At 47.9% G+C, this 25,022-nt stretch overlaps 5 protein-coding genes across 5 annotated transcripts; 2 read left to right on the forward strand and 3 right to left on the reverse strand.

The window, feature by feature from the left end:
- Window positions 1-599: 599 nt before the first annotated feature.
- N7519_001651 (origin recognition complex subunit 4) lies at window positions 600-2,833 on the forward strand (the record flags this gene model as incomplete). The annotated part of the gene is made up of 2 exons (XM_057288429.1): window positions 600-2,144; window positions 2,213-2,833. 2 exons carry the CDS (start codon window positions 600-602, stop codon window positions 2,831-2,833), a joined length of 2,166 nt encoding a protein of 721 aa, XP_057154512.1.
- A 10,211-nt stretch (window positions 2,834-13,044) lies between these two features.
- On the forward strand, window positions 13,045-15,019 carry flbA (developmental regulator FlbA; the record flags this gene model as incomplete). The annotated part of the gene is made up of 2 exons (XM_057288430.1): window positions 13,045-13,485; window positions 13,544-15,019. The coding sequence occupies 2 exons, from the start codon at window positions 13,045-13,047 to the stop codon at window positions 15,017-15,019; spliced, it is 1,917 nt and encodes a 638-aa protein (XP_057154513.1).
- A 1,269-nt stretch (window positions 15,020-16,288) lies between these two features.
- Window positions 16,289-17,762, reverse strand: N7519_001653 (RNA polymerase II accessory factor CDC73 family protein; the record flags this gene model as incomplete). Its single annotated transcript, XM_057288431.1, has 3 exons — window positions 16,289-16,717; window positions 16,771-17,016; window positions 17,076-17,762. The coding sequence occupies 3 exons, from the start codon at window positions 17,760-17,762 to the stop codon at window positions 16,289-16,291; spliced, it is 1,362 nt and encodes a 453-aa protein (XP_057154514.1).
- Window positions 17,763-18,074: 312 nt separating this feature from the next.
- Window positions 18,075-19,679, reverse strand: N7519_001654 (putative MFS monocarboxylate transporter; the record flags this gene model as incomplete). Its single annotated transcript, XM_057288432.1, has 4 exons — window positions 18,075-18,821; window positions 18,954-19,316; window positions 19,370-19,470; window positions 19,523-19,679. The coding sequence occupies 4 exons, from the start codon at window positions 19,677-19,679 to the stop codon at window positions 18,075-18,077; spliced, it is 1,368 nt and encodes a 455-aa protein (XP_057154515.1).
- Window positions 19,680-20,362: 683 nt separating this feature from the next.
- On the reverse strand, window positions 20,363-23,266 carry N7519_001655 (putative PHD finger and SET domain protein; the record flags this gene model as incomplete). The annotated part of the gene is given in 3 exon segments (XM_057288433.1): window positions 20,363-20,467; window positions 20,502-21,587; window positions 21,602-23,266. 3 exon segments carry the CDS (start codon window positions 23,264-23,266, stop codon window positions 20,363-20,365), a joined length of 2,856 nt encoding a protein of 951 aa, XP_057154516.1.
- Between the last annotated feature and the right edge of the window lie 1,756 nt (window positions 23,267-25,022).

The raw sequence follows: 25,022 nt of genomic DNA on the forward strand, positions 1-25,022 counted from the left end.
ATGTGGTGGATTTCCTATTCAGTTACTGCATAATACAGCTCGACTTCAGTTCTTGAAGTTTGTCTTGTTTGAATTCCAATCGAGAGGTCTAGTCCATATCAAAGAAAGAAAATGTTCTTGTCCATAGTAAGACGATATCAAGTAGAACAATTCGACTAACAAATCTTCCAAGTCCTGGAGTCGCAAGGGAGACGGGAAGCACCTGACTTCGCGTCACGCGTCTCGGCCTGAGGCGAAAATCGGCCAAATTGTTGACCCTTTGAGCAATTGGACCAGCAATTGAACAGCAATTGAACCACGCAGGGGTCTTCTGGTCGAAATTGATTCAGACGGGCTGCACTCATTGGCCTTGATAAATGAATAGGCCGTTGATTTTCTCACTGTAAGTCCATACATTCGGGGCGAAAGCTCCTAGGCTCAAGCTGGTCGGCAACAAACAGCATTGATTGAATTTGATTCTAATTGACAAAGGCGCAAACCCTTATCCAACAAGGAAACTGCGACCGATTTTTGCTTGCGACCTCGCCCTGACGAAGCTTGGTTTTCATCGAATTGAGAACTCCCCGATACCAGCGATCCCGTTTCTTCAAACTACAGCCATGGCCCGAGCACCCAAGAGGAGGAGGGTCTCCGAGGACGTTGATGGAGACGTCGAAATGGGAAATGATGATCAAGACGTATTCTCCGTCCCGTCATCTCCCAACAACCACCGAACTTCTCCCACGCCGGTGAAAAGTGTATCACGGCGTCGATCTACCCGCGGAGACAACCCAGACCCGGAAACGACAGGCGAAGGTGGCAAGGACGAGAAAGATGAGGAACAGACTCCGGCACGGGCTGGGACACGGACAAGTGGACGGCAGCGCAAAACACCAAAGAGATACGAGGAAGAAGCCGTAACACCCTCATCGAGAAGAAAACCAGCTACCGCTCCTTCACGAAGTGCGCGTGCCACCCGAAGCGCGCAAAAGCCGCGACAATCTCCGATCGAAGACGAAGATGAGCCTGAATTTGGAGAGGAGGAAGAAGAAGAGGATGACGATGACGATGATGACATGGACCTCGACGAGCCGTCCCCGGAGCCCGCCCGTCGTACAATTACAAGGACCCGATCGAGGAGAAGCACCGCGAAACCCAGATCCAAGAAAGCCTTGGCCACGGAGCCGAAAGAGAAGTCGCCTTCGCCTGAGTATCAGGACGGCTTGGATGACCTCGTTACGATGCAACTCCAACAAGACCTTTATCACGACCAGCCAGAGACGCATGAGCTTGCCGACGTCTCCGAGCCATTGCCAGAATACGCTGACAAGTTCCAAGCACTCTGCCAGACGGGCCTTGAGGACGAAATGCGCATTCTCTCGACCATTCTTCTCGAAAAGTTGTCAGGGAAACGACAGATGCCAGTGCGCGGGCTCGAATCTGAATACCAAAAGGTTCATCAGCTTATTGAACAGACCGTCTCCGTCGGAGAGGGTAACTCCATGCTTCTTCTTGGTTCCAGAGGATGCGGCAAGACCGCGATTGTGGAATCCATCATTTCGTCCCTCAGAAAGGAGCATAGCAACGATTTCCACGTCGTTCGTCTCAACGGATTTTTGCATACAGATGATCGTTTAGCTTTGCGAGAGATGTGGCGCCAACTTGGCCGTGAAATGCATACCGAGGATGATGCCGCCAAGGTTAGTTCTTATGCGGATACGATGGCCACGCTCTTAGCTTTATTGTCGCACCCGGAGGAGCTTTTCGGGGCTTCTGGAGACCCAGGATCGAAGACCGCTGCGAAGTCCATCGTGATCTTGTTGGATGAGTTCGACCTATTCGTTACCCACCCACGGCAGACTCTGCTGTATAATCTGTTTGACATTGCCCAAGCCCGCAAAGCCCCCATCGCGGTCATTGGGCTCACGACAAAGGTTGATGTAACCGAGATGCTCGAGAAGCGTGTCAAGAGTCGATTTAGTCATCGATATACTTACGTCCCTCTACCTCGATCCTTCGAGACCTTTTCAGATATTTGCCTAGGGAGCCTTGATCTCAGTGATGCTGAAATGGCTGATATTGCAGATGAACTTGGGTCTGAACGCACCCTTGTGGAGTCAGGCAAATGGAAGAGCCTGCTTGGGGGATGGAAGGAATATCTGAAGGTAAGATCTATCATATTTTCCTTTATCCAGTCAGTCGAATCCGTACTAAATCTCGCTCTTGAAAATAGCATATGTGGAATGACAAAGAATTCCAATTCCACCTCAAGCGTATCTACAACCAAACCAAATCAGCAAAGGAGTTTTTCAACAGCGCGCTTCTCCCCATCAGCGACTTGCTACAAAGTGTATCGAACCCCGACACACCCATACCCGAAGTCCCGACTCCGAAAAGCTTCGCTTCTCAATCCCTTGATTGCCCCGACCCAGCACCCCTCCCTTTCTCCACATCCATCACATCATCCAGTCCCTCGTCATTGCCACTGGCTTTGTTGGTAGCCGCAACGCGTCTAGCAGCCCTATTCGACCCCGGAAACGACGGGTCCCAGTCGCAGAGCATGGGACCACTGGCGCTTTCTTTCCCCGCCGCATACGCAGAATACGTTCGGCTCTTAACATCGGCAAAGACATCTGCCTCGGTGTCGGGAGCTGCTGCCACACCAGGCCGTGTCTGGGGCCGAGATGTGGCCCGAGAGTCCTGGGAAAAGCTGCTCAGCTGGGGACTGGTGACTCCCGTGGGTAGCGGGAACGGCACTGCTGATGGGCAGATGTTCCGTGTGGAAATCAGTTTCGAGGAGGTGATTGAGATGGCTGGCTCTGGAGGTGCTTTGGGCCAGTGGTGGCGCGAATAGACCTGTCAGCGATTTGGATATATTGCGAGCATGTCTTACTGTGTTGCGTCATTTGCGCCGACAAGCATAGCATTTGGCTTTCTGACTACATGTATACAGTATAGATCATGATATGAGTTGTAGTTGGAATACAGCTTAATTATTTCCAGTCCATTCTTCTGCATTATTCTGGAATCGATATCGAGTCCTTCCATACTTTATACAAGAATGAAACCGGCATAACAACCAAACGTAACTTATATACCATGCACAAGCAGTCCCCGGAATGTTATAGAAAAAAAAGAGATACACAGATCAAGCCAGCCCTAGGGGATTTAAGTCCCACATATGCCCCGAACCCAAGGGTTCCGGTATCGGACATATCACAAACCATACACATATAAAACATCGGAACGCTTAGCAAGCACCCCCCCAGCTCCCTCGTTGGCAAACTTCAGTCCCAAACCTACCTAACCCTGACCTCCGTTTAAATCTGCCGATCCCGTCAATCCCTGAGAATGATCAATCACGTCATCCTTGTTCTTTGCTTGGATGCACGTTCCCGATACGGGGTACGTCTGGTGGTGAACTCCGGGGTTTTACGTACGGAATACCACTGCTATCTCTATAGAAGTATAACTCGAGCTAGATAGTGGAGGTCATTTGATTAGGATTTGATGATCTGCGTAGGTCCCAATGTTTACATATATAAGAGTGGATATCGGGATTTGCATATGGATCCCATGTACGGAGTATTCCGTACATACAACATAGGTAGTTTCAAAATTGGCTGGTCCTTCAGAAAGGCAATTGTTGATTCTTTGCTAGTATTTGTATCTCTGATTACGGTAATGGTGATGCTGCCTTTTGAATCCCCTTGCTCGCATAGCCATTTGAAAGGTAAATATATTTCAAGAAGATATATTTACCTTTCAAATGCTTCGATATCGACATTCTATGCTCTATCTAATTGGCCTCTCCAGACACGCGGCATTTCGACATACAACATATGCATGTGGCCATGTGTTGAAAATGACAGGTCTGATTCTCACTCTTTACCCACAAATGGTAAAGGGAGGGGCTGGTGGCAAGTTGTGTTGAGCATATTACTCTGCATGCAGAACACCGATCACTGGGGTACCATGCGATATGGATGTTAATGTAGGGAAATGTATATGATTGAGAAGCTTTGAATTATTTAGGTACGGAGTACGTGGATTCATTATCTGGGAATAGCATGACATCCTTTTCTCGAGTGAAACAAAGAGCGTAGTGGAGTCAAATGCGAAAGATGTTGAGAAAGTCGACCCCACAATGCTGCAACACTCGCATGGCTCTGACATGTGTAATCCCCCCCCTAATCCTAAAGTAGCTCAATTAATCGATATCCAGCTGTAGATATTCTTCTACATGACCATGTGGTGCAGAGGTGTGCACTTGACCATGCGGTAACCCGAAATAACCCCATTTCCGAGTATGTACATGTATGTTGTAGCCCTTGGGATAAGGACCAGATGATGAGAGAAATATAGGAGACTTGGTTTCAGGGGGTAAATCTAGACCACATGTTAATAACGGAGCTTTTCGAGCAACCTGTTGTTCCCTGTTTATTTTTATATTTTTATATATACCTAAGATAGGTAATATAGGTAAGATAGGTATCTGCTTTTGATCGGGCCGCAGGCTTCCGTGTGGATTCTGTAAGGCAAAGCAATTAGAAAAGAAAGAATAAAATAAAATGGATGTGCAATGTGCAATGTACTTTCGGGGAGAAAAGCGAATGTCAAGGATCTTCCTTCACTCTGACCCCGCTTTGATGCAGATGCAGAAAAAGGCAGAGTGTTGTGTGTCCTTTGGGAAGGGACTTTTTTTTGCCTTACTTCTTGGCTTGCATCTCTTATCCAAGCTAGTCTGGTCAATTGCATTAACAAACGTCGTTGATCGGAGGGTTATCTCGAGCCATTTGATGACGATCAGTATCAATCGGACAACTTCCGTCTACCCCACGTGCAGCACGTGCAGTAACGAAAACCGACGATCCAGATGTATGTCAAATGGGCTGATATGGGTGGAAGTACGGAGTAATTCTGTGAATAGTAATTGATGAGGTCTGTCCCAGCGATAATAGCGTTAACCTTTGGATTAGACTATGGTGTAAACCTATAGATGCCTCAAATCTGCGCAAGTACCATATACAACCCTTCGGTTCCCGTTGCGAGGTGCATGACTCTCGACATGGTTATCTGCATGAAAGTTGCAGAACTGCCGTACCATGCAAGCGACCGCGTACTAGGCTAGAGTCACGATATCAGATAGTCTGCGTAACATACGGAGTACAAATCGATTAGATATACACCATAAAACAAAGACCGATCTGCATCCTCTAGGGCCACATGGGCATGGAAGCTCCACAGCCAAGCTTACCATGCAAGTCATTTAGTGAGTTTCATGAGTTTCATGTCTTCGGCAACTGCAATTCCACTCATTTACCGCGTCGATATACCGGTATGGCTGTCATGTCCTTTGTGGGGGTCTTTTTAATAAATGTTATCTCTCATTTGTTGCTAAAGCTAGAATGATAAGAAGGATTGACCGCAACATACATAATACAGATAGTGAAAAAAGAGTGTGAAATGTGTGAACTGACTTTCCTATAAATGATAGGTGATAACAATCAACGCCTCGAGGCATGAAAAGTAGGAAAAAAGCGAAACCAAGCGATCTAAAAGCGTAAAATCCCGAACCAAACTAAGTCTTGGGACTCCGAAAGCGCTCCGAAATTATCTTCATCGCTGTGTTTCTATACTTGTTGAATTGGGGCAACAAGGGCCTACTCAGGAAGACGGCAAAACAGAGCTTGCATATGTAAGTTACTAGTACGCTCGTTCCTCAATCACTTATATAACTTTCTGTTTACATTTACATCTCTCTTTGATCTTACATTATTATCAGATATATTATACTCGGAGAATAGCTCTTCTAAGGTTGGGTTTGAGGGGATTCTTTATGGCTTCGGCGTTATCCATATCTCGCAGTCTCCGAAATGTTTAGAGAGCATAGGACTTTTTCAAGTCAGATTATTGCACCTATAATGCGTGGATCTATCAAGGCCGATCCTCACGATACGATGCCGACCTCCTCATCAATACGATTGAGGCTGAAAGCTTGCTCCGGACAACCGTTCAACGAGAAGGTGCGTGGAATAACAAGATTAGAGTGGCCAAGAAGCCTCCAGACACCGATGGCCGCAGCTGTCACTGCAACCAACTCGAAAAAGAGTTGGGGAACCTCAAAAAAACGCCGTTGCGTGAAGCGCGAGATCTCTACGAAAGGAAGTGTATGCTTCGTATGGGATCGTTGAGAAAGGGCTACAATTCGGTGAAGAGCAACCCTGGTTGGTACCTCCGAGAAGAGCTTGTCGAAGACTGTATTGGTAGAGGAGGTTGTTGTAGCCAGGACTGTGGATGCTGTGACAGGCGTCGATTATCTGCCAAAGGTGGGAAAGGTATCGGGCATTGTACCGCTGAGTGTACTTGCTGTATACACGACCGAGAGTCGGAGTTTACGGCGGAGAAGGATTATTTCCATGATCGATTTAGTAAAATGCGACAATTCTGCCTTTCCCCTAAGGATTGCAAATACGTACTTCTCAAAACCCCTGGTCTGATAACAAGGCCTAGTTTGGGCGATGATCGCTTGACATCTGCCTGCTCTACGTTATATTGTCATTTCAAGTTGGCCGTGTGTCTCCCCCAATATGATAATTGGTTTATTTGTCTTAGTTTCTTCGTTACCTACATATATGTCGACGACAATGAGCGTGACTTCCTAAAAAGCATGAAGTTGGGTCTTCTAAAAAGATAAATACGGATACAGATAATATATTGGAAAGTGAGACCCAAGATGGAAGGGAAGAAAGGAATAAATGTATTTTTATGATAATTTAGGTAGCCGGATAGTACAAAGTATTTCATAGGGTAACCTGGTAGGACTGTAGCTGCATATGTAAGTCAGCTGTCTCTCCGTCACCGGTGTTTTGCCGATCTGCCACGTGGACTTGAAGGTCCTTTTGTTCCCGTGTGGCTCTTCTGCCGTGTCTACCGTGAAGGTGGAGTTGCCTGGTGGGTATATACGGAGTACGGAGTACGATGTTGTATGTTGTGCCTTGTATGGAGTACATCGTATGGTATCCATTCATCGGAGGTTTTTCTTTCTAATTTTTGGCCTTATTCTTACGTACGTCGTAGATCAGATATAAGTAGATCCAATGTGAGTACTGATTATGAAATTGTATTATATAACACAGCCCATATGTATTCTCGTTAATAGATAGACACCTAATTGGTTTGATACACATTTTAAGTAATCCTTGGTGCGGACATGCAATTGACACTTGCCAAGCCTTCCTCTTCGGCTGTGTTCCGAAATCAAATATGAGTTCAGGAACAATTAGAAAATCAACAAGGAATCAACACGAGAGACAAACTTTTCCCGAGATATCTGCCCCTTAATCAACAGAAAGGGGGAAAATAGACGAAACAGGGATTCATATAGTGGCCTGCTGAACCATGGAACAATCCGAAACGAGGCTTCTTAGCGTCTTCCAGAATCCTTCTAGAAGACTTCTAGCGTCTCTAGGGACTTTTGCCACACCGGAGTTTGCCGTTAAACCCCGTTCGGCCAGGCCTGTGTGGGCTACCAACAAAGGCACTCCATGACTCAGGGCATCTTTTTAAAGTCTGGTTGAACAATTCATAGTCTAAGACTTATTTAAAGTCTATGACGTGATTCACTACTACGCTCCATCTACACTATCTGTTTTCAGCAAGTGGAGTCCACGGGTACTCCGAACAGTCAAATTGCTCGTATTTTATACACTCGTAGCGGTATAATATACAGGTATAATACACACGGGCAAAAGGGACATTACTACAATCGGCCTATAGGGACCTTGGGAGTCTATATGTGCACTTTAACCACTCTCATTTGCGTGAACAAACTTAACTTCGCGATATTGAAGATCCTCTCTTATCTACGGAGTTCTCCGTATATGTCCGCAGATTAAGAACCTTGGCACTTGTGTATGAAAATAAAGGCTCGACATCCTTCGCAAATGATCGGGATATGCGAGACTAATATTTGGGTCCAGCAAATCAAAAAGTACACGGTGAAAGCCACAAATTTGACGATAATTTCAAGAAAAATAAAATGCCAGCGCAGCGCCCAGCGCCTAGGCATGTATACATATGTACCATCTCCCCCAGCATGCCACTGAATAGGCAACAGATCCGATGAGCCTCTGTTCGCAAAGTGCTGCGTGCACAGGATTCCACTAGTGTTTTCGCTAGTCTCGCGAGGAGAGTTTCTGTCAGTCAGGGCAGGGCCTTTGTCAGGATTGTCATCCCAGCAGGACTGGGCATGTGGCTGAATTACGGAGGAGAGGCTGCGCAAGCCACATGGTCCTAATACGGGGTTATGCCAACCATGATAGGTAGACACCTTGCTTACAAGGCGCGGCCTTCTGTGACTAGGGGATGATCAGATCTGTGCTCGAGGTCTAAATTGTCGACCTCTCCGGAATTCCACGTGGCAACCTCAGCCATGCTTCCCCCACATTCGTAGCTCCCGACCTCCCGACCTCCCGATAGCTTCGGCATCTACAATGTGATACGTGTCTGGGATTTCTTGCCGTGTCTAAATTTGGACCGCTGATGGGGCTTCCGAAGCGAAGATCGATCCTATAATTGATGATTGAGATGATATTGCGATCTAGAACATCTACGGAGTCGATGTATTTAGTATAGGATGCATATCAAGGGGTAGGGCGAAGGCGAAGACCGAGATTCGTCTAGGCCTTTCTCTATCCCCGGCCTGGCCTAAATGTAAATACTTCACCCAGCAACCATCCCGGGCCCAGGGTTTACCAGATGCTTAGAGTTTAGCATGGTCAGCCCAGGGAGCATCAGAGCATACTCGGTAGCTCAAATCCCAATCGTGCAAGCCACATTCCTGCAGAAAAGCAAACTAGTTCTCGGATGTTGGTTCCCTAAATTCCGGAGAGATCTGCATACAACCATGCAGTTCGGAGTATGTAAGTACACCTGCTACATGCAGGGACCCTCGAATAGGCAAGGAGGTGATATGTAGGAAAGTACGGAGTACGTGTATAAAGTATACATGGAAATCCCTTCTATTCTTTTAGGCAAGGTATGTCCCAAAACTGATGTACATAAGCTTTCCATTTGCACGGATCGACATCCAGGGACAGCCCTGGTACTGAAGGGAGCAAACTTCCAAGGTTGTCCTAAAAGGTTAGAGTCTTGGCAGCTGAATTAGTATTTTTGATTTCCAAGGTTTCAAGGTTAGCTCTGCGTGTTATTTTATTCCATGACTCGTGTCAGAACATGTATCTTGTGCAAATCCACATCATATTTATATTACCTAGGTACATGTATATGCATATGAGAGGTGTCTTTACCCCTGAACAATGCAAGCCTGCATGAATCCCTTGTCGCGTGGCCACCAGGGATGCAATACATACATATGTACCATGTGGCATAAATTACATGCAATACCAAATACAACAGTACTAGTACATACTTTGTTGCGTCAAGATGATCACTGGAGTCTCATTCGGTTCAGTCTCTCTCTGCTTACCGTTGAATGTCTGACCGCAATTTTAGACTTAGCAGGAAAACCTCCGTGAGCCAATCTTTTAGCGGGCCTCAATTTTGGATTTCCAATTCACTTGAACATGTGCGGCGGAATAGACCGACAGGGATAACCCTGGAGTCTCCAACATATCCTGTTCGAGTTTAGCGTCTCACAATAATGGATCTGATGTGCAGACACTAATTGTATTGAAAGTAATTTATAAATGTATATGAAGTACGGAGTACTCCGACTACGAGGTGATCGAATTACATATATTCACTAACCAACCCTTTCCAAGGTTGAATTGTTTACTTTGTTAGACTTCTTGAAACCAGCCTTAATTTGAGCCACATCGGCATTGCTCATACAGGGCTGAGCCGAGAGGTTGCGACCGGAGACTCTTTTTTGGCCCCCCAACTTCATCACATACGTCTCTGCTTCTGTCTCCACGTGGCACCGTTCGATCGTGTTGTGATCGATCCAGCTCGATAGATCTCAACAGTGAAGTAGATATGACGTGTCGCTTATTCGAATGTTCTTACCTCCTTCCAAGGTTTTCTGTTCTGTGATGTAGAATGTCTTCGATCTGCGCTATCCAATTTAACTTTCGCTGTCGACTCTCTTGCGGGGGAGCCAATCTTGTATCATATTCTATCCTATCACCGAGTATCTTTGCTTAATCTGTCTCTCTGGCTGCATCTGAGCGGAGTCCAACCCTTTTTTTTTCCCTTTCTCTTCCTTCCTTTCTTTCTTTCTTTCTTTTTTTTTTTAAAAAAAAAAGATACAGGTACTCCGTACTTCCGTACTTATGTTGTAATTCGTATCCGCAGAATATTACTAGTCTAGGCAAGCCCGGCACCTGGCGGATGAAGCTCGCACTGACGTCTTGCATCGTTGTTTCGCGTGACCTGTTCCGGGAGGTTTGGTTGGCTAGCACTGTTTCTTGGTCAGCACTACCTCTGAAAAGGGTCTTGCTGACGTGTCTGACAGCTCGATCCAGACAGGGCATTGAATAGCTTTTCCGAAACTCTCAATTGAAAGCCTGGTTCATGCAAATGGAATCCTTGGGGCCGTTTTTGTGGCCCCATGTTGAGGCGCTGTCTCGGGAATCAGGTGTAAGATGAGGCTCTCGTCTTGACCGTTAGCGTGAGGTCGCTGACGTTGGTCTCCACGATCGCGGAGAAAATGGCATTGCCAACCCCTGTATCGCTGCGCATTGGTCACCTCGTATTTCAAGCCATGGATGAAATGATTAGCAATTTTGACGATCATGATCTCCAGAGCTTGGAGGGTACGGAGTACGCGACACTATGTTGGAGGACGTTTCTGATATGATTGGGTCTCCTCAAGTCGGGAAACCCCCAAGTCTCGCAAAACCCTAGGCGGGGAGGAACTTGAAACCCGCTCTCCAGGAATCGGGATACACGAACTATAACCGTTGAAAGGTAGTGTAATCCACGGCTTAAAACCATGGAATTTATTAGCGATAACTCCCCAGCGCGACCCGTAATTTAGACATTCAGGGGAAAGATTGGCGAGACTGCGCCTCCCTCTAGGCGCAAAACAGTAAAAGGGGATTTCCAAGGTTGGCGGTCAGACGCTAAGCATCTCCCTCCACGTGTGCCCACGTGGGACCACATGGGTTATGCGAGCGAAAAAGAAGACGCTTAGAATCGCCATGGAAGGCTGAGAGATTAGGATTATTATTAATATTCTATTGACCGCCTTGATATATTTTCAGGTTACACACCAAAAGGGAAATACCCCTCCCCCCCACTATGAAGTTTTAACCTTGTGTACATTGACAGATTCTAGATTAATTATTGTCTCCTTTACGCGCTGTACAATATATGTAGTTTCAGGATCAAAGCCTATATACGACAACACCGGATTAGGATTAGCGACGAGACGAAACACTCGCAGTGTTCGGTTATGAAACAGGGAAAGAAGTGTGAAAAGCGTTCCAAGGTTCCTACAACATAATTGCCCCACCATTCAGAGCGATCGGAGGGAAGTGGGGGTTTTGGCCCGATGGCGACATGTGATGTACAGTGTATGAGGAAGTTTCCGATTCTCTATGTTGTATGTTGTACTCGAATAGCCCCTCCGTACTCTGTACTAGAGACACTGTAAATATGTAAATACTGCCCACTCTTCGGCAACAGTTCAGACCGATAACAACTCTCTGATCAATTTTCCGACCACGTTGGGTTTAGAGTGGGCCAATATTTGGGTTAAGCGTAAACAAGTCCCGTCATATCTTGATGGCTCCTAGGATTTGCCACTCGATAAGGTTAACAGGACTTCCATGGTAGATTTTGATTTTGATAATATCAATATAACGTTTGATTTCGGGAAGTGTAAGGATGCCCACGTGGGCTCAAGCTTTACATCTTTACCTGTTTTGTCAGAACACAGCTTACACACCCCAAATAAAATTCTATGTTGTAGTATTAATTTCATAGAAGCCTAGAGAAGATCATTTCAAGACACCAAAAAATCAGGGATATCATATAGATAGGTAACACACTGAAGATTCAGATCTGGATTCACCCGTTAATACTCCGAAGCAGATGTTCAAAAAACAAAGAACTAGTCCCAAGTCAGTAAGGTAGTAGTTGCGACTCAGACAGGGGGCAACAATGAAACGGGTTGGGTACTCCGTATGCAACAAAATGTTTCAATGAATGCGTAGATTACAGGTATTACCAGTACCACAGTATTACAATCGGATCTGTTCGGTCGACCTTGGAACTTCGGCAAAAATCAATGAAATCATTGGGGATCCATTCTTTTAATTAATGGTTTCTTTCCTTGGTTGACTCCATAGATTGATTTGGAATTATTCAAACTATGAGTATTCCTAGGTAGGACTATCTGTGGACTATTACCTCGATACTCTGTACCTAGTATCCAGGGTTATTCACATAACCCAGCCATGTATGGTCTTCTTCAGTCTTCCCCTTGCGTTTAGTATTTTATTAAATAAAGATGAAGAACAAGTACTATGCCGGTATGGTATTGTAATAGCAGACCCCAGAACCCACCGATCTTCATGGCCCACGTTGTTTGGATGCATCAGGCCAAACTCTTTCGGGGCTCACGCGTGGGTTGTGGATCAAAGGCTGGCAGGCCGAATGGTCTTCCATATTTTTTAATTTATCTTTTTATCTTTTTATCTTTTCTTTTCCCTCTTTTCTTCTCTTTTCTTTTTCCTTTTTCTTATTTTTAAAAATAATTATTTTCTTATTTTCCCTTCAATCCCGCTTTCTCCCCCCCCTTTGGACCCATCTTTCTTCTACTCCTCCTTTTCTTTTCTATTGAAATTGATTTGAAAAAAAACAGAGAAAAATAATACTAATAGGAAATTGTCATATTGTATAATTTCCTTGCTCTTCCCTTACCCATTTTTCCTTTTTTTTTTTTACCTTTGAGAGCTAGCCAGTCCACTCTTAAAATTTTTTTTTTCTTTTTTTTTTTTATTGCAAAAATTCCCATGTTTTTTTCCGGTATCAGGTGTTTGGCATAACCCACTTTTTTTCTCCCTCTGGTTCAACCCGAAGACTCAAAACCATTCAATGCCAACCCAAACTAGGAGCCACAGCCGAGAAGATTCTCTCCCTTCAGTTCCTGATTCTGATTTTAGCGGTACTATCTCCCGCAATCGTCGCTCTTTCGCTGCCTTAGCACAAAAGACCTACGCTCTCGCTACTTTGTCTGGAAGTACACTACGTTCCTCGACTTCCTACGGTAGCCTGTCGAAACCGCATAAGCTCTCCGAAACCCCTGTGACCCCACCATTCGACGGCGACACCTACGTGCAATTGACGGGAACTTCGCGACCTTCTTCTCCGGCCGTGGTCGACAATCCTCCCAATTCGCTTCTAAAGCGTCGCTTGACTATTCAGCGTCTTCCTACACTCCCCAGCGAAACCCGCTCTTCCCCGCCCGCACCCAAAATGCACCAGACGTCGTCAAGGTTATTGCGCATGACGGAGGATGAGCGCCCATTCACCAAGGTAGGTTTCAACGGCAACGGGCAAGGAAACATTGGAACAATTGGGCTGATTTGCGCAGGATTTCATGGACTTGTTCTCCACATTGATGGTCAGCTTGAAGTTGGATTCTCACCGCGTCCGTTTCACAAGATATGACCACACTTTCACCTCAGAAGAGGCCATCAACAACCTGGGCTCGCTCAAGTTCTCTCAGTCCAACCGCATGCCCGATCCAAAGGACCCATCCCGCATAGTTACGACCACCACGACCACCACTTTCTCCATGGCCAAGGAAATGGCCCGATCCGTCTGCCAGCGGTTTGTCGATGCGCGCTTCATTGAATCTGTGGACGGCAAAGCGCTCTTGATCTTCCCGCTCAAGGGCGCCCTCTTCCAGCTCACTCCGAAGGGTATCAACATCCTGCAGCGTTTCTGCCAGCGGAATGGCATCACCGCTCGTCACGTGATGGATGTACTAGAGTCGCCCCGCAACACCATGCAGCTGGTGAACCTAGAGCGTGACACGGATAGCGACAAGTTGTCCCATGATCGTGCGACGATCGAGGTTATCTTCCGTCGCTTTGCTGGTCAGGATGGCCCGAACATCAAGAGCAGCATTTCAACCTCGGATTCGGACTCGCTTAGTGATTACACCAACGGCCTCGTTGGTGTGAAGGTGGCTCGGGAGCGCAAGCTTCTAGATGGAAAAGTTTATAGTAACACGTTCACTGGAAAGGCCGCGGTGGACTGGTTGATGGATTGTTCGACTACTATTGAGCGCCGGGAGACCTGCTTGATCTCCGAGCTGTTCCTGAAGTACGGCCTGATCACGATGATTCAAGACGACAAACAATTCCCCGATGTTGGGACCAATGTTCATTTCCAGCCTTCCAAGTATGCCATCTACGGCATTACCGAGCGTGGACAGCGCGTATGTGGATGGATCGCACGCGAGAAAACCCGCGAGGTTGCGCCGACATACGACAGTCGTGGTATGCCACGCGACTCTAATAACGCCCGATTGACCCATATCCTTCAGGATCCCGCTCTGCGTCTGCTTTTCCGTGAATTCCTCCGCTACTCGCTGTGTGAGGAGAACCTGTCTTTCTACCTCGATGTCTCGGAATTCACTACCAACTACCACAAGGCCGAGAAGATTGGTACATTTAACAAGGTTGACTCGGTGCGGGAAACTTTGGCTGCAGCATATGGACTGTACAACGCGTTTTTGGCTCCCGGCTCACCCTGTGAGCTGAACATCGACCACGCGCTCCGCAACAGCCTTGCCAGCCGCATGACCAAGGCCGTGGGAGACGACGAGTCCATGTTCAAGAGTCTCCAAGAAGTGGTGCACCTGTTCGAGCTTGCGCAAACTTCCGTGTTCAAGCTGATGTCAAGCGACTCTGTCCCCAAGTTCCTGCGTGACCCCAAATACTCTGTCGTTCTACAAGAACATGATGTAGACATCTTGGGAGGCTCGCGTTCATACTCGCCCACGCCAGCTCGTCCGCCCTCAATCCCAGAACGCAGCATGAGCCGTTCTGCCCGCGCCTGACAACCACCGCCCACAAGCATTGACGTAGCCCGCAACCCATTCGAAGATGAATCATATCACTGGGATTCCGACTCCTCATGAGCCCCTCGGTGCATTACAGCCCGAATCATTCAACACATGCAGTCCAGCAATCAGCGTTCGAAAGCCCTCAAGGCACAGATCGAATCTGACCACACTGCAACCCCGCAGTCATGCTTGTGGCCCCAATACGGAAACCCCCCTCCACCCTATACCAAAGGGGATCTAAATATCCGGTGGACCTTTGAGACCCGATTTCATCAATCTCGTCACGATCGTTTCCGACCACGAAGTTCTTTTACTCTCTCTCCGCATGCAGTCCAGTCGCAGTCTCTTGACATTGTCTGGCTGCCATATCCATTTTTCCATTTTTTTTTTTTAATCCACTCGTCACGAGATTCTCCCACTCCGAACGAAAGACGTTATGATCGATGGCTCATGTTATAGAGAAGGCCGGAACTGGAAAATATTTGTAATATTTGGATGGCATTGCTTTTGTTTCCTTTTTTATTTCCTCGCATCTTCCATCTCCCCTTCTGGGGTGGAAATGTTGAAAGAGGAAGACTCAAGAACAGAAAAACAGAAAAAACAAGACATTGAAAACATGGCAGGTTGGAGGTTTCTTTTTTCCTGAGCATCAGTTCCTGGCGTTTGCATGTCCTTTTCCTCTTTTCTCTTTTCCTTTCCTCTATTCTTCCATACAACTCTCATCTTTCCGGCATTTCTTTGCTGATTTTCATTTGAGCATGTCATATGATTCCATTGTCTTTTCTTTCCTCCATTTCCGTTTTCCTATTCTTTTTCTTTTTCTTCCCTTAAGTTCCCTGCATCGTTCTATCCGGGCACAGCGAGTGAGTTCTGGTCTGCTTGTGTATGTCAAATTATTCTTTAATCGAGAATTGCAATGAACATGGTCTTATATTCTCATATCTTCCAAAGGTCAATATAGATCCCAGATATGTATGCAGATCCTGTGTTTTAGTTGTACTAGATAGGGCTATCTTCTAAGGAGTACATAATCTTTCATCTTTACCTAGGTAGAATGTCTTTACTATGAACATTCAAATGGATAGCCATACATACACAGAACATGATAGGAACAAAAAGAAAAGACAACCACAACGCCTAGAACTGCGCCTTGAATGCCCATGGTCATCATATTCTTAGAAAATTGAGGGTATTGAGAGAACAAGATGACAGGAAAAAGCGAGAAAGGGAACCGAGACCGAAATAAAGAGGAAAAAGGTCTACTTATTTCCCCCATCCACGAAGTCTCATGCCCTCCTCAATAGCAGTCCAAATACCCTCCACTACCTCACGATCCCGCCACCGCCCACCACCGTGAACACCATTCTTCTCGTCCCAACGCTCAACAGCGAAAGTCTCAACACCTCGACCCCAGCCCTTAACCTGGCTAGGGACATCCTCACCACGCCACCCGATATACACACCGGTGGCGTGCTTGAACAGCTCCGGCGGCGAAGACCACTTGTACGACTTGAACTGCCAGGTCTGGCCGGTAGTGAAGACGGCGACAAGTCGGTTCCAGTACTCGGGTTTGAAGTTGGTCGTGCCGTCCACGACGATGAACTTGGTTGGGCGGGTGGGCTTGCCGCCGGCACGGGAGCTTGCGCTCGCGGGGTTCGAGGCGTCGCCGTTGAGGCGGAGCGGTCGCTCGAGCTTCACGAGGTTGGCGTCTGTGGCGCTGGAGAGTGTTGGGTGGTCTGGGGTACAAAGATGCCTTCCTCGAGGAAGGATTTGACGTTCGACATGCGGATGAGGGATGAGGCGGAAGGGGAGATTAGGATGATTGGGTCGGGGCGGGAGTGGGAGGAGCTCGACTTGCGCGATGCCATCGAGAGGCCGGCTGATGGAGCCGGGATGGAGCCCTTGATGCCCGGTTTGGCGTTTGGCTGGCCCGGCCGACTGCGGTTGCGGTCGAGGAATAATTCGGCGCTCTTGCGGACATGTGAGAAGTCCTTGGGAGTGGGGGATTAGCTTGCTAAGGTCTATCGCATCACTGGATAGAGTAACTCACTGTCGACTTGATTCCCCGCAGTACTGTGTTGCGGTCACCGGTCTTCCGCTCCCCATTGTAAATCTCCTGTAGTCGAGGGTCGACCTGCTTTTGTGGGCGACCAAGTTGAGTTCCAGGCTGGGCGGCTCCTGCAGCTCCACTGGGGACGGATGTGACGCCGCCAATTGCACCGGCGGCAATTCCGGCCGCATTATCGGCCTGCGCAACACCTGCAGCCGCGGCGGCCGCCTCAGCAGCGGCAGCAGCACCCTCGAGGGGTTTGATATGTTCGCTGTCGTCGGAGGCACCCTCTAGCCAGGTGAAAAGATCGAGGCGCTCGAGGAAGATGAGAATCTGAACACTTTCTTCCTTGGCACCCTCTTTCGTCTGCTGCTTCAGCGCTTCATTGAATTCTTGCGCCTTGGCGATGTACTCGGGAATAGCGACATCTTTGTTCTGCCAGGCGAAAAGGATACTGCGCAGGTCGACAGGGGAGTTGGTAGATGCTGAGATGAATCGTGTGGGGGTTGACAAAGCGATTGTCTGAGGAACTGGTTGGGTGAAGTAGAGATGTGTGGCTTTGGCCAGGTCGTCAGTGGCAGGTTGGTCGGAGAGCTCGGACGAGGTGGTCGGCGTTGGCAGGTTGCCAGAGGCAATCGCACGTCGAAGTGACAGGAGAGGATCTTGGAGTGCAGCCTCAGTTGCCATTGTTGTAAATAGGGCAGTGGGCCCTTGGTTGCAGCAGGTATATGTAAGAAAGTTGTCGGGGCTGGGTTGAAGAACGCGCATTTGGAGTCGAAAGCTCCGCAGACCTGCACGTGACGCGGTATTCCAATCCATTTCAAGTCTGGCCTTTGAGATTCTTCAAGGAATTGTTTGAGTGAATTATTTTCATGAAGAGATAGATACCATTTCACTATATTCACGTTGCTTCATAATTTTCATCCACTCCTTAACTACCCATGCACCAACCTTCACTGCTTAGTGTCTGCTCATATACTCCAAGCCTGTTCCGAACAATCAGCGGAGACACCTCAGTGCAGGGCTGATATACCGCCACATCCAGCTCCATGCACCGAAAAAGGCCGTGACTCCAGTGAAAAGAATCAGCGTTCCATACTGGGTTTCGTAGCCAGTATTGCCACTCAGGCCACTCGAATCCCCCAAAGACCCCGACTGAAGCAGCACCGCACTAAGAGGCCCACTGATAACATTTCCAATCCCTCGTCCACCAGCAAGAAGACCAAACACAAGTCCAGTGTCCAGGGATGGCGATGAGTCACGCTTGATCTGAGTAATCACCCCAGACCAGGTGGAGCTAAACCCACCGGCAAAGAAGCCATATGTGATGGAGAAGATAGTAAGGAGGGCAATGGCTGTGTGTGACGAGTCCGACCCTGACGATGCCATACCCCAGAATAGAAGCACTGATAATGCCGAGCCAATCGATGATAGCAGCATGATGTTTGTGACGGAGAAGCGGTCACAGAGTGCTCCCAGCGCTATCCCACCAAAGATAGATGTTGCGTTAAATAACGAGACCAGCATTGTACCAGTGTTCTGGGATAGCCCGACGGTCGTTGTCGAATAAGAAGGGAGGAATGTCGTCGGCAAGAAATATCCAAAACTCTGGATAATATTCCCCGTTTGCAGCATCCAGAATGTGGCTTGTCTAAGGAAGCTCAGATCCAAGCGGCGGGCTGAAGCAGATGGCGATACTGGGATACGGGGTTTCATGAATGGTAAGGCCATGAGGGTGGTTAACAGCTAGATTGACAATTCGGAGCTTTTGTCAGCTGTGGCTTCAGAACGTGAAAATCATTGACAGCCGGATGGTTTGGTATCAAACCTAAGACACATCGTCTACACCAAAATAAGAGGAAAGGAGTTGGCTCATACCGTAACGACAGTCCACGCCCTCAGTGTATTACTGGAGCCAAACCTATTCAGACAAGCACTAGCAATGAAAGGCAAGGCAACCCCAGTAATACTCTTTGCAGCCCACATCGTTCCAAGAGCAAGGCCCTTTCGGCGCAAGAACCACTGGTCAAGGTACAAGGAAGACGGACTGAACAAGAGCCCATTCCCAATGGCACACATGACACCCTGGGTGCCAATCAAATGCCACACCTGCACCGAGAATGAGGATAACAGAGATCCTACCACGGTGATGGCCAAGCCTGCCGGTGCACAATAGTATTGTAGATGCGGGTATCTCGTTAGAAGCGTAAAAGTGATAGGCGAGAGAAGATAAAGGAGTCCCTAGGATAGAGCATTAGACTTGACTAAACCAGACCTCGTACTCTTCTGCATACAGTAGAAGTAGTTCCGACAGTTGCCAGGTCATTCTTGCTCCCCTGTAGGACGTCATGTGTTGAGTAGTACTCTTGAAAGACACCAAAGACAGTGGAGAACCCTAGAATGCTCCGTTAGTATTTATATGCAGCTTTTGCTCAGTCACAACATACCCCAGACTGGTATCTGAATGAAGCAGCATGAAGCTAACATCAGCCATGCAGCTTTCCCTCCATCTGCTGGAGGAAGTGTGGGCTGCTCGATCTCAGATACTTCTGTAGATCCGGGATCAATCTCGTTTAGCACGATGCTTTGATTAGAATCGTTCATTTTGCTTTAGAATGGCATAAGCATTGCATATGAGTTGTAGATTGAGATCACAGATATAAGGGCGGAAACGAGGGGTCGCGTGAGGCATTTCCCCTCGCGGTGCTTGAGTCATCCTGCGCTTCTTTCAGCCTATCATCTCGCATTAAATTGAAGCTTGACTTCGGATTGAATAGAAAGTGTATTAACCTGGGTTTGACATTAGCAAAATCTGACACAGAGAGGAACATCAGAGAATAAAGCATCGCTAGTCGAGAGATACCAAGTGATAAAGCAGGAAAAGTTACATTGTTCATACAAGCTATCTAGCATCTCAAAAAGAGGCCATACATATCCAAGATTAGACTGGACAAATCGTGAAAGATCAAGTGCTGCATCTCAAGCAGGCACAATTCTCAAGACCCTGACCCAAATGGTATTTCCCATAACCAAGAACCAATTCCAAACCACGCCATACGCCATCCAGAGTCCGAAAAGTCGGAGGGAAAAAAAGAAGCCGGCACAGAAAACAAAATGAGAAAAAAAAAGAGGTTGAAAGTAGTCCGAACGCCTGTGCCGCCTCGCTGTAAGGTATCGAAATGAAATCACACGAGAAAAGAAATTTTGGGTCGTAAGAAACGTTAAATCCACGGCGGAATTTTCCTTTTTATCACAGGCCCACCATTACTGCCACGCGGATGGTCGTATTACGAAGGGATAGACGGGTTTTTGGTGGGTGTCGTCTCCGGTGCGTCCTCCATGGAGATATCTGGAGAGTCTGAGGGCTCATTCTTGTCACCTCCAGGTTCGGTCTTGTGGGGGAGGTTCATGATTATCACCAAACACCGTTGTGATGGCCAGAAAATGTTGGGTACGTAGACGAGAATCACCAGGAGGCGGAGCAGGAGTAGGAGCAGGAGCTGGGGGAGGAGGAGGAGGAGGAGCCGGGGCAGGAGGAGCTGGTTCTGAAGTTGGAGCGGTCGCCATAGTGCCACGTCGAATCAGATAATCACCAAGACTGAGTTTCTTCTTGGCGGGTGTGGCTGCGAGTGCAGAACCAGAAGTTGGCATGAGAGAAATTGGGGAAGCTGTGTCGTGAGAACTAGGCGATGCGAGACTCCCTGTCGACATAGAACCGGGACTAAGCGCTGACGGGATATTCGAGGCCCTTGGTGGTGGCATGGAAACATGTAAATTACCACGATTGCCAGCCCCAGGCATCCTGAAGGTATGTGCTGCAGTGGATGGCCAATAAGGCGGAACTGCCGGCTTGAGCAAATCACTGCTAGGTCCAGACGCCGAGGATTCCAGTCTGTACGAAACGGGGCTCCGGGTATCAACGTCACCTTGGCTAGGTCGCGCTGGAAGGTCATAATGCATTCCTCGGATCGCAATACCATGGTACTTGTATTCAGGCTGGGGATACTTGGACTGGTGGAAAGACCACCGAGGGGGCATCGCAAGGGGACCGTGATCAGCAGGTATTCCCATTCTGTCTGAGTCTTCCTGGAGCAACTCGATATGAGACCTGTCGTCGATTGGAAGCGGGAACCAACCATACCACCAGGGGAGGACTCCAGATGGCACCACACTCAAGTCGCCGGCCTCCCATGCATTTCGCTGAGCCCAGTCCTCTGCGATGTGGTGTCCCGCGCACCACCGGATCTTAAGCATAAGTGTTGGATGGATCATGTCGAGTTTGTATCCTCGCCTCAGACGTTCTGCACGCAAGAAGGAGCGCTCAACATCGTCGGCGTAAAGTTCAGTTTGAGCGTCGACATAGGCAACTCGATGCTGGGGCGATTGTCCTGTCATCTCAGAGGATCGAGTCGCGCCAGGCTCGTGATAAGGTTTGAAGCCATCACCAGTTTGAGTTGAGCTTGAGACTGTTGCAAGGTGGACCGTCTCGGATGGCCAGTAGAACGCTTTTTCCTTTTGGGATTAACGGCTTTAAGCTGCTCTAGCTGTTGGAACTGCTTTTCGGCATCCGCTATCTTGCGTCTTTCGCGACTGGAGAGCTCCGGCAGTGTTAGCTGCAGAGCCGTGGGGCTGAGATCGCGACTGCCAGTATGTCTACCACGCGCGGAACCAGAATTTGATCGGGTGTCGGCTGCGGGATCATGCTCGTCAGAATGTTTGGTGTCGCTGCCGGCGTGACCGATGTCATGGATACCGAGGGGTTTTGGCTTCTTGCCCTTGCCCTTCACCTTCGACTTTGCGCGTTTGTTGGCAGGAGGCTTGGCGCGTCGATCAAGCTTGTTCAGTACGCAAGTTTGTGGATTTCCACAAGCACAACCACCGAAGTTCGCCAACGTGGTGCTAATGCAAATAGCGGCGTCCTTCGGATCTACCACTCTGTCCTTGAACTCCTCCTTCACTGTCGTGTCGGAAGGAAAGAAAGAGTCGTCAAAATACCACATCGTGGTAATTTCCGAGTTTGCAGGAATGTCTCTTTTAGCAACGAAACAGAAATGGTACTGCCGGCCATTGGTGATGTAGATTTTCAAGTTAACGTTGGCCTCACATGACCGCCTGACGTGCCGGAGCTCGTTCCCTTCCTGACGACTGTCGATGTACAAGTTCAACTGCCGGTTGAAGAACACGAAAGGCATGGCGTGCCCCAATTCCTCCCATCGGTTGCTGTCGAGCTTTTTGTAATCCTTGACGTGACCTAATTTGCCAAAGATTTCACCGACAACATCGTCCTTTCGAACCGGATCCTGTGTTTTCAAGATCTTGTGAACTGGGTGCTTACCACCGATCTCAATGGTCGAGTCCGTGATGGTCTCTGTTGTCAGCGAGGGCCAGCGAGACCGATCCATAGCCTCTTCGGACCGTTTGGCGAAGTCTTCAACACTGAGTCCATCGGTAACTCGCGCCAAGATCTGTGGGTCCTTCAGCCATGCAACAATTTCATTGACGAAATCCACGCCGTAATTGAGAATGCTCTTCGATTCAACAAATTGATCATCGCGGTCGTAAAGAGAGAGAAATTCGTCCGAATAATGAGGGATGGGAGGGCCAGGGATGGTTGTCGGGCTCATCGCAACCGAGGTGGAGGATCGACGATTTCGCGATTCAGCCGACTGACCTGGAACCGAAATACCACCTATTGAAGTTGATGGGCGGCGAGACACCTTTGCTTTCTTGGACGGTGGCTGCTCACGGGAACCCGAGTCATGTCGTCCGTGACCAAAGGCATTCACCTCGGCATCGTTAGACTTTCGCTTTTGTGTTTTGGGGCCAGATCGTCTTGATTTCCGGTCACCGTCCTCGCTTTTCTCCCGGATCCGCCGCTGCCGTTGTCGTTCGTGGGCACGACGATTGTCAAGGGGCCGTGGCTCGCAGTCGACACAGTTGTGCACATCTGGTACTTTCTTGTCTGGATAGTAGCAGAGAATGTGCTGCCATGTCTCGCACCCTTCACAGAAAACCGTGTTGCCATCATCTTCATCGAACGAGCAAATGCATTTGATGGTGTAAGGTTCTTCATCGGGTGCGCCGGAGTCAGAGGCGGCGCCGTCGATGGCGGCAGGGGACCCGCGATGGGCGTGGACCGGATAGGAATCCGTTGTGGCGTGCGTGATGGCGAGGGAGGAGGTATCTGTCATCGCCGACAGATAACCCCCTCTCAGGCGAAGACAAAATGATGTTTTCTCGACAGAGGCGTAGCCAGGCTGTCACTGTTCAAGTCGCATATCAATTTTTCTCGTAGTCGTGTAGCTTTCCAATCTCGTCTGGTTGGACAAGGGACGCGTTGGAAAGTCGAAGACGGTGCGGTCACAAGGAAGCGAAAGGGGGGGAAAGAAGTCGGAGAATCGATAATCGGGAAGAGATTAAAAGAGGTTGGCGCGAAAGGTTGAAAAGGAGAGAAAGGAAGGAAGAAAGGAAGAAAAGCGCGAAGAAAAGAGGGTAGGGGAAAGGAGAGGAAAAAGAAGAGAGCGAGTTTGAGGAACTGGAGACAGAGGAAGGAGGAGGCTACGGGGCCTAAGGCAGAGAATGGGCCGTCCGGGTAGGCAGAGAGACCAAGTGCGTAGGGGGGCTTGAAAGGAGTTCCAAGGTTGAGACCTGCCCAGGTGGGAAGTTCAGCGAGGGAAGAATGACTCGACCCAAAAACAGCCATCCAAGGGCGAGGTCTCTGCCTCTTCTCTTTCCTGGTGTTTCATTTTGATCAGAGAGAGATTGTCAGTTTTGAAAATTCCAAGGTTACCGGTATGGTAATTTGGTAATCTGCAAAACCGACTGTTCTCAGCAAGCCATGGAATACACTAGTCCATATTAGGGCTAGTGTCATTCAATGTAGTGGAGAAAGTCACGGGAATGTCATTGGATGCCCTAGGCATCCTGGAGGTAATCAATGGGGCGGGTTAGCATCTAGATGGGTGTGAGTAGGAAACTGATATGAAAGAAAAAAAAAAAAATCAAGAATATATCTACCCTCAGTCGAATATGAATCGAGGGGGCAGTCTTATTGACCCTTCCACCGGGTTATAATGAAAGCCAGACGTGGCATGGAGTAAAGCGAGATATCTCTGCAAAGCGAACAAGATCCCAAGAATGGTATAGATCTTGAATGTGCTGGAAGGCTTTGTGATCTGGTCCATTAAAACCTCTTAGACAACGGGGAATTTTCCTGAGGGAGGACAAAGGATTTCCTACGAACTCGGCTCGGGAAAGAAATCCGTGAGAATGCAAGGGGGAAAAAAAAAGGCGATATGGGCTACCTACGGGAAGTATTAGAGGTTCAAATGAAAGGGGTTTGGTGGACAAAGTATCCAGGGGAATATAAGAAAGTTGAAGAAGCAAAGTAAAAAAGTAACATGGGGAAAACACGGGAAAATGCTTGGGAGAGATAGAAGATGAATATTGGGTTCAAAGAGGGGCAAAGGGTCATCTGTTCTTGTACGACAAGGTTTCAGACATTATATTGTCAAGTGTGATTAGAAGAGAGAAGCGAAAAGAAGTTGGAAAGGTTCCAAAGAGGTTAAAGGGGCTTCCAAGGTTGTTAAAGATTCCGATATGATTTGTGATTTGGCTTTTGCCACAAAAGAACAAAGAAAAATAATACAAACAAAACCCCATTTGAATTCAAATTGTCCCGGTTTCGGTACAATATATATGAAATGTTATGAAATGTTACTGTATTATTGGGTATTTCTCCTCTTTCAAAGGTTCTCTTTGTGGACGTGTACTATGATTTGCAAATCGCCTTAATGGTTCTTCTTGGGTTACGCAAGAAACACAAAACTTGAATTCCAGCCTTGGAAACAAACAATTATATGTAATCAATAATAACAATGCTGGCTCCTAGCCCTGGAGTCTCTTATACAATCCACGTGTCCTCGCCATTTCCATCTTATCTTGACA

Source organism: Penicillium mononematosum, assembly GCF_028829835.1.
Source record: "Penicillium mononematosum strain IBT 11891 chromosome Unknown utg000001l:1.0-4488741.0:1.0-4491989.0, whole genome shotgun sequence".
In the NCBI taxonomy this organism is placed as follows: Eukaryota; Fungi; Ascomycota; class Eurotiomycetes; order Eurotiales; family Aspergillaceae; genus Penicillium; species Penicillium mononematosum.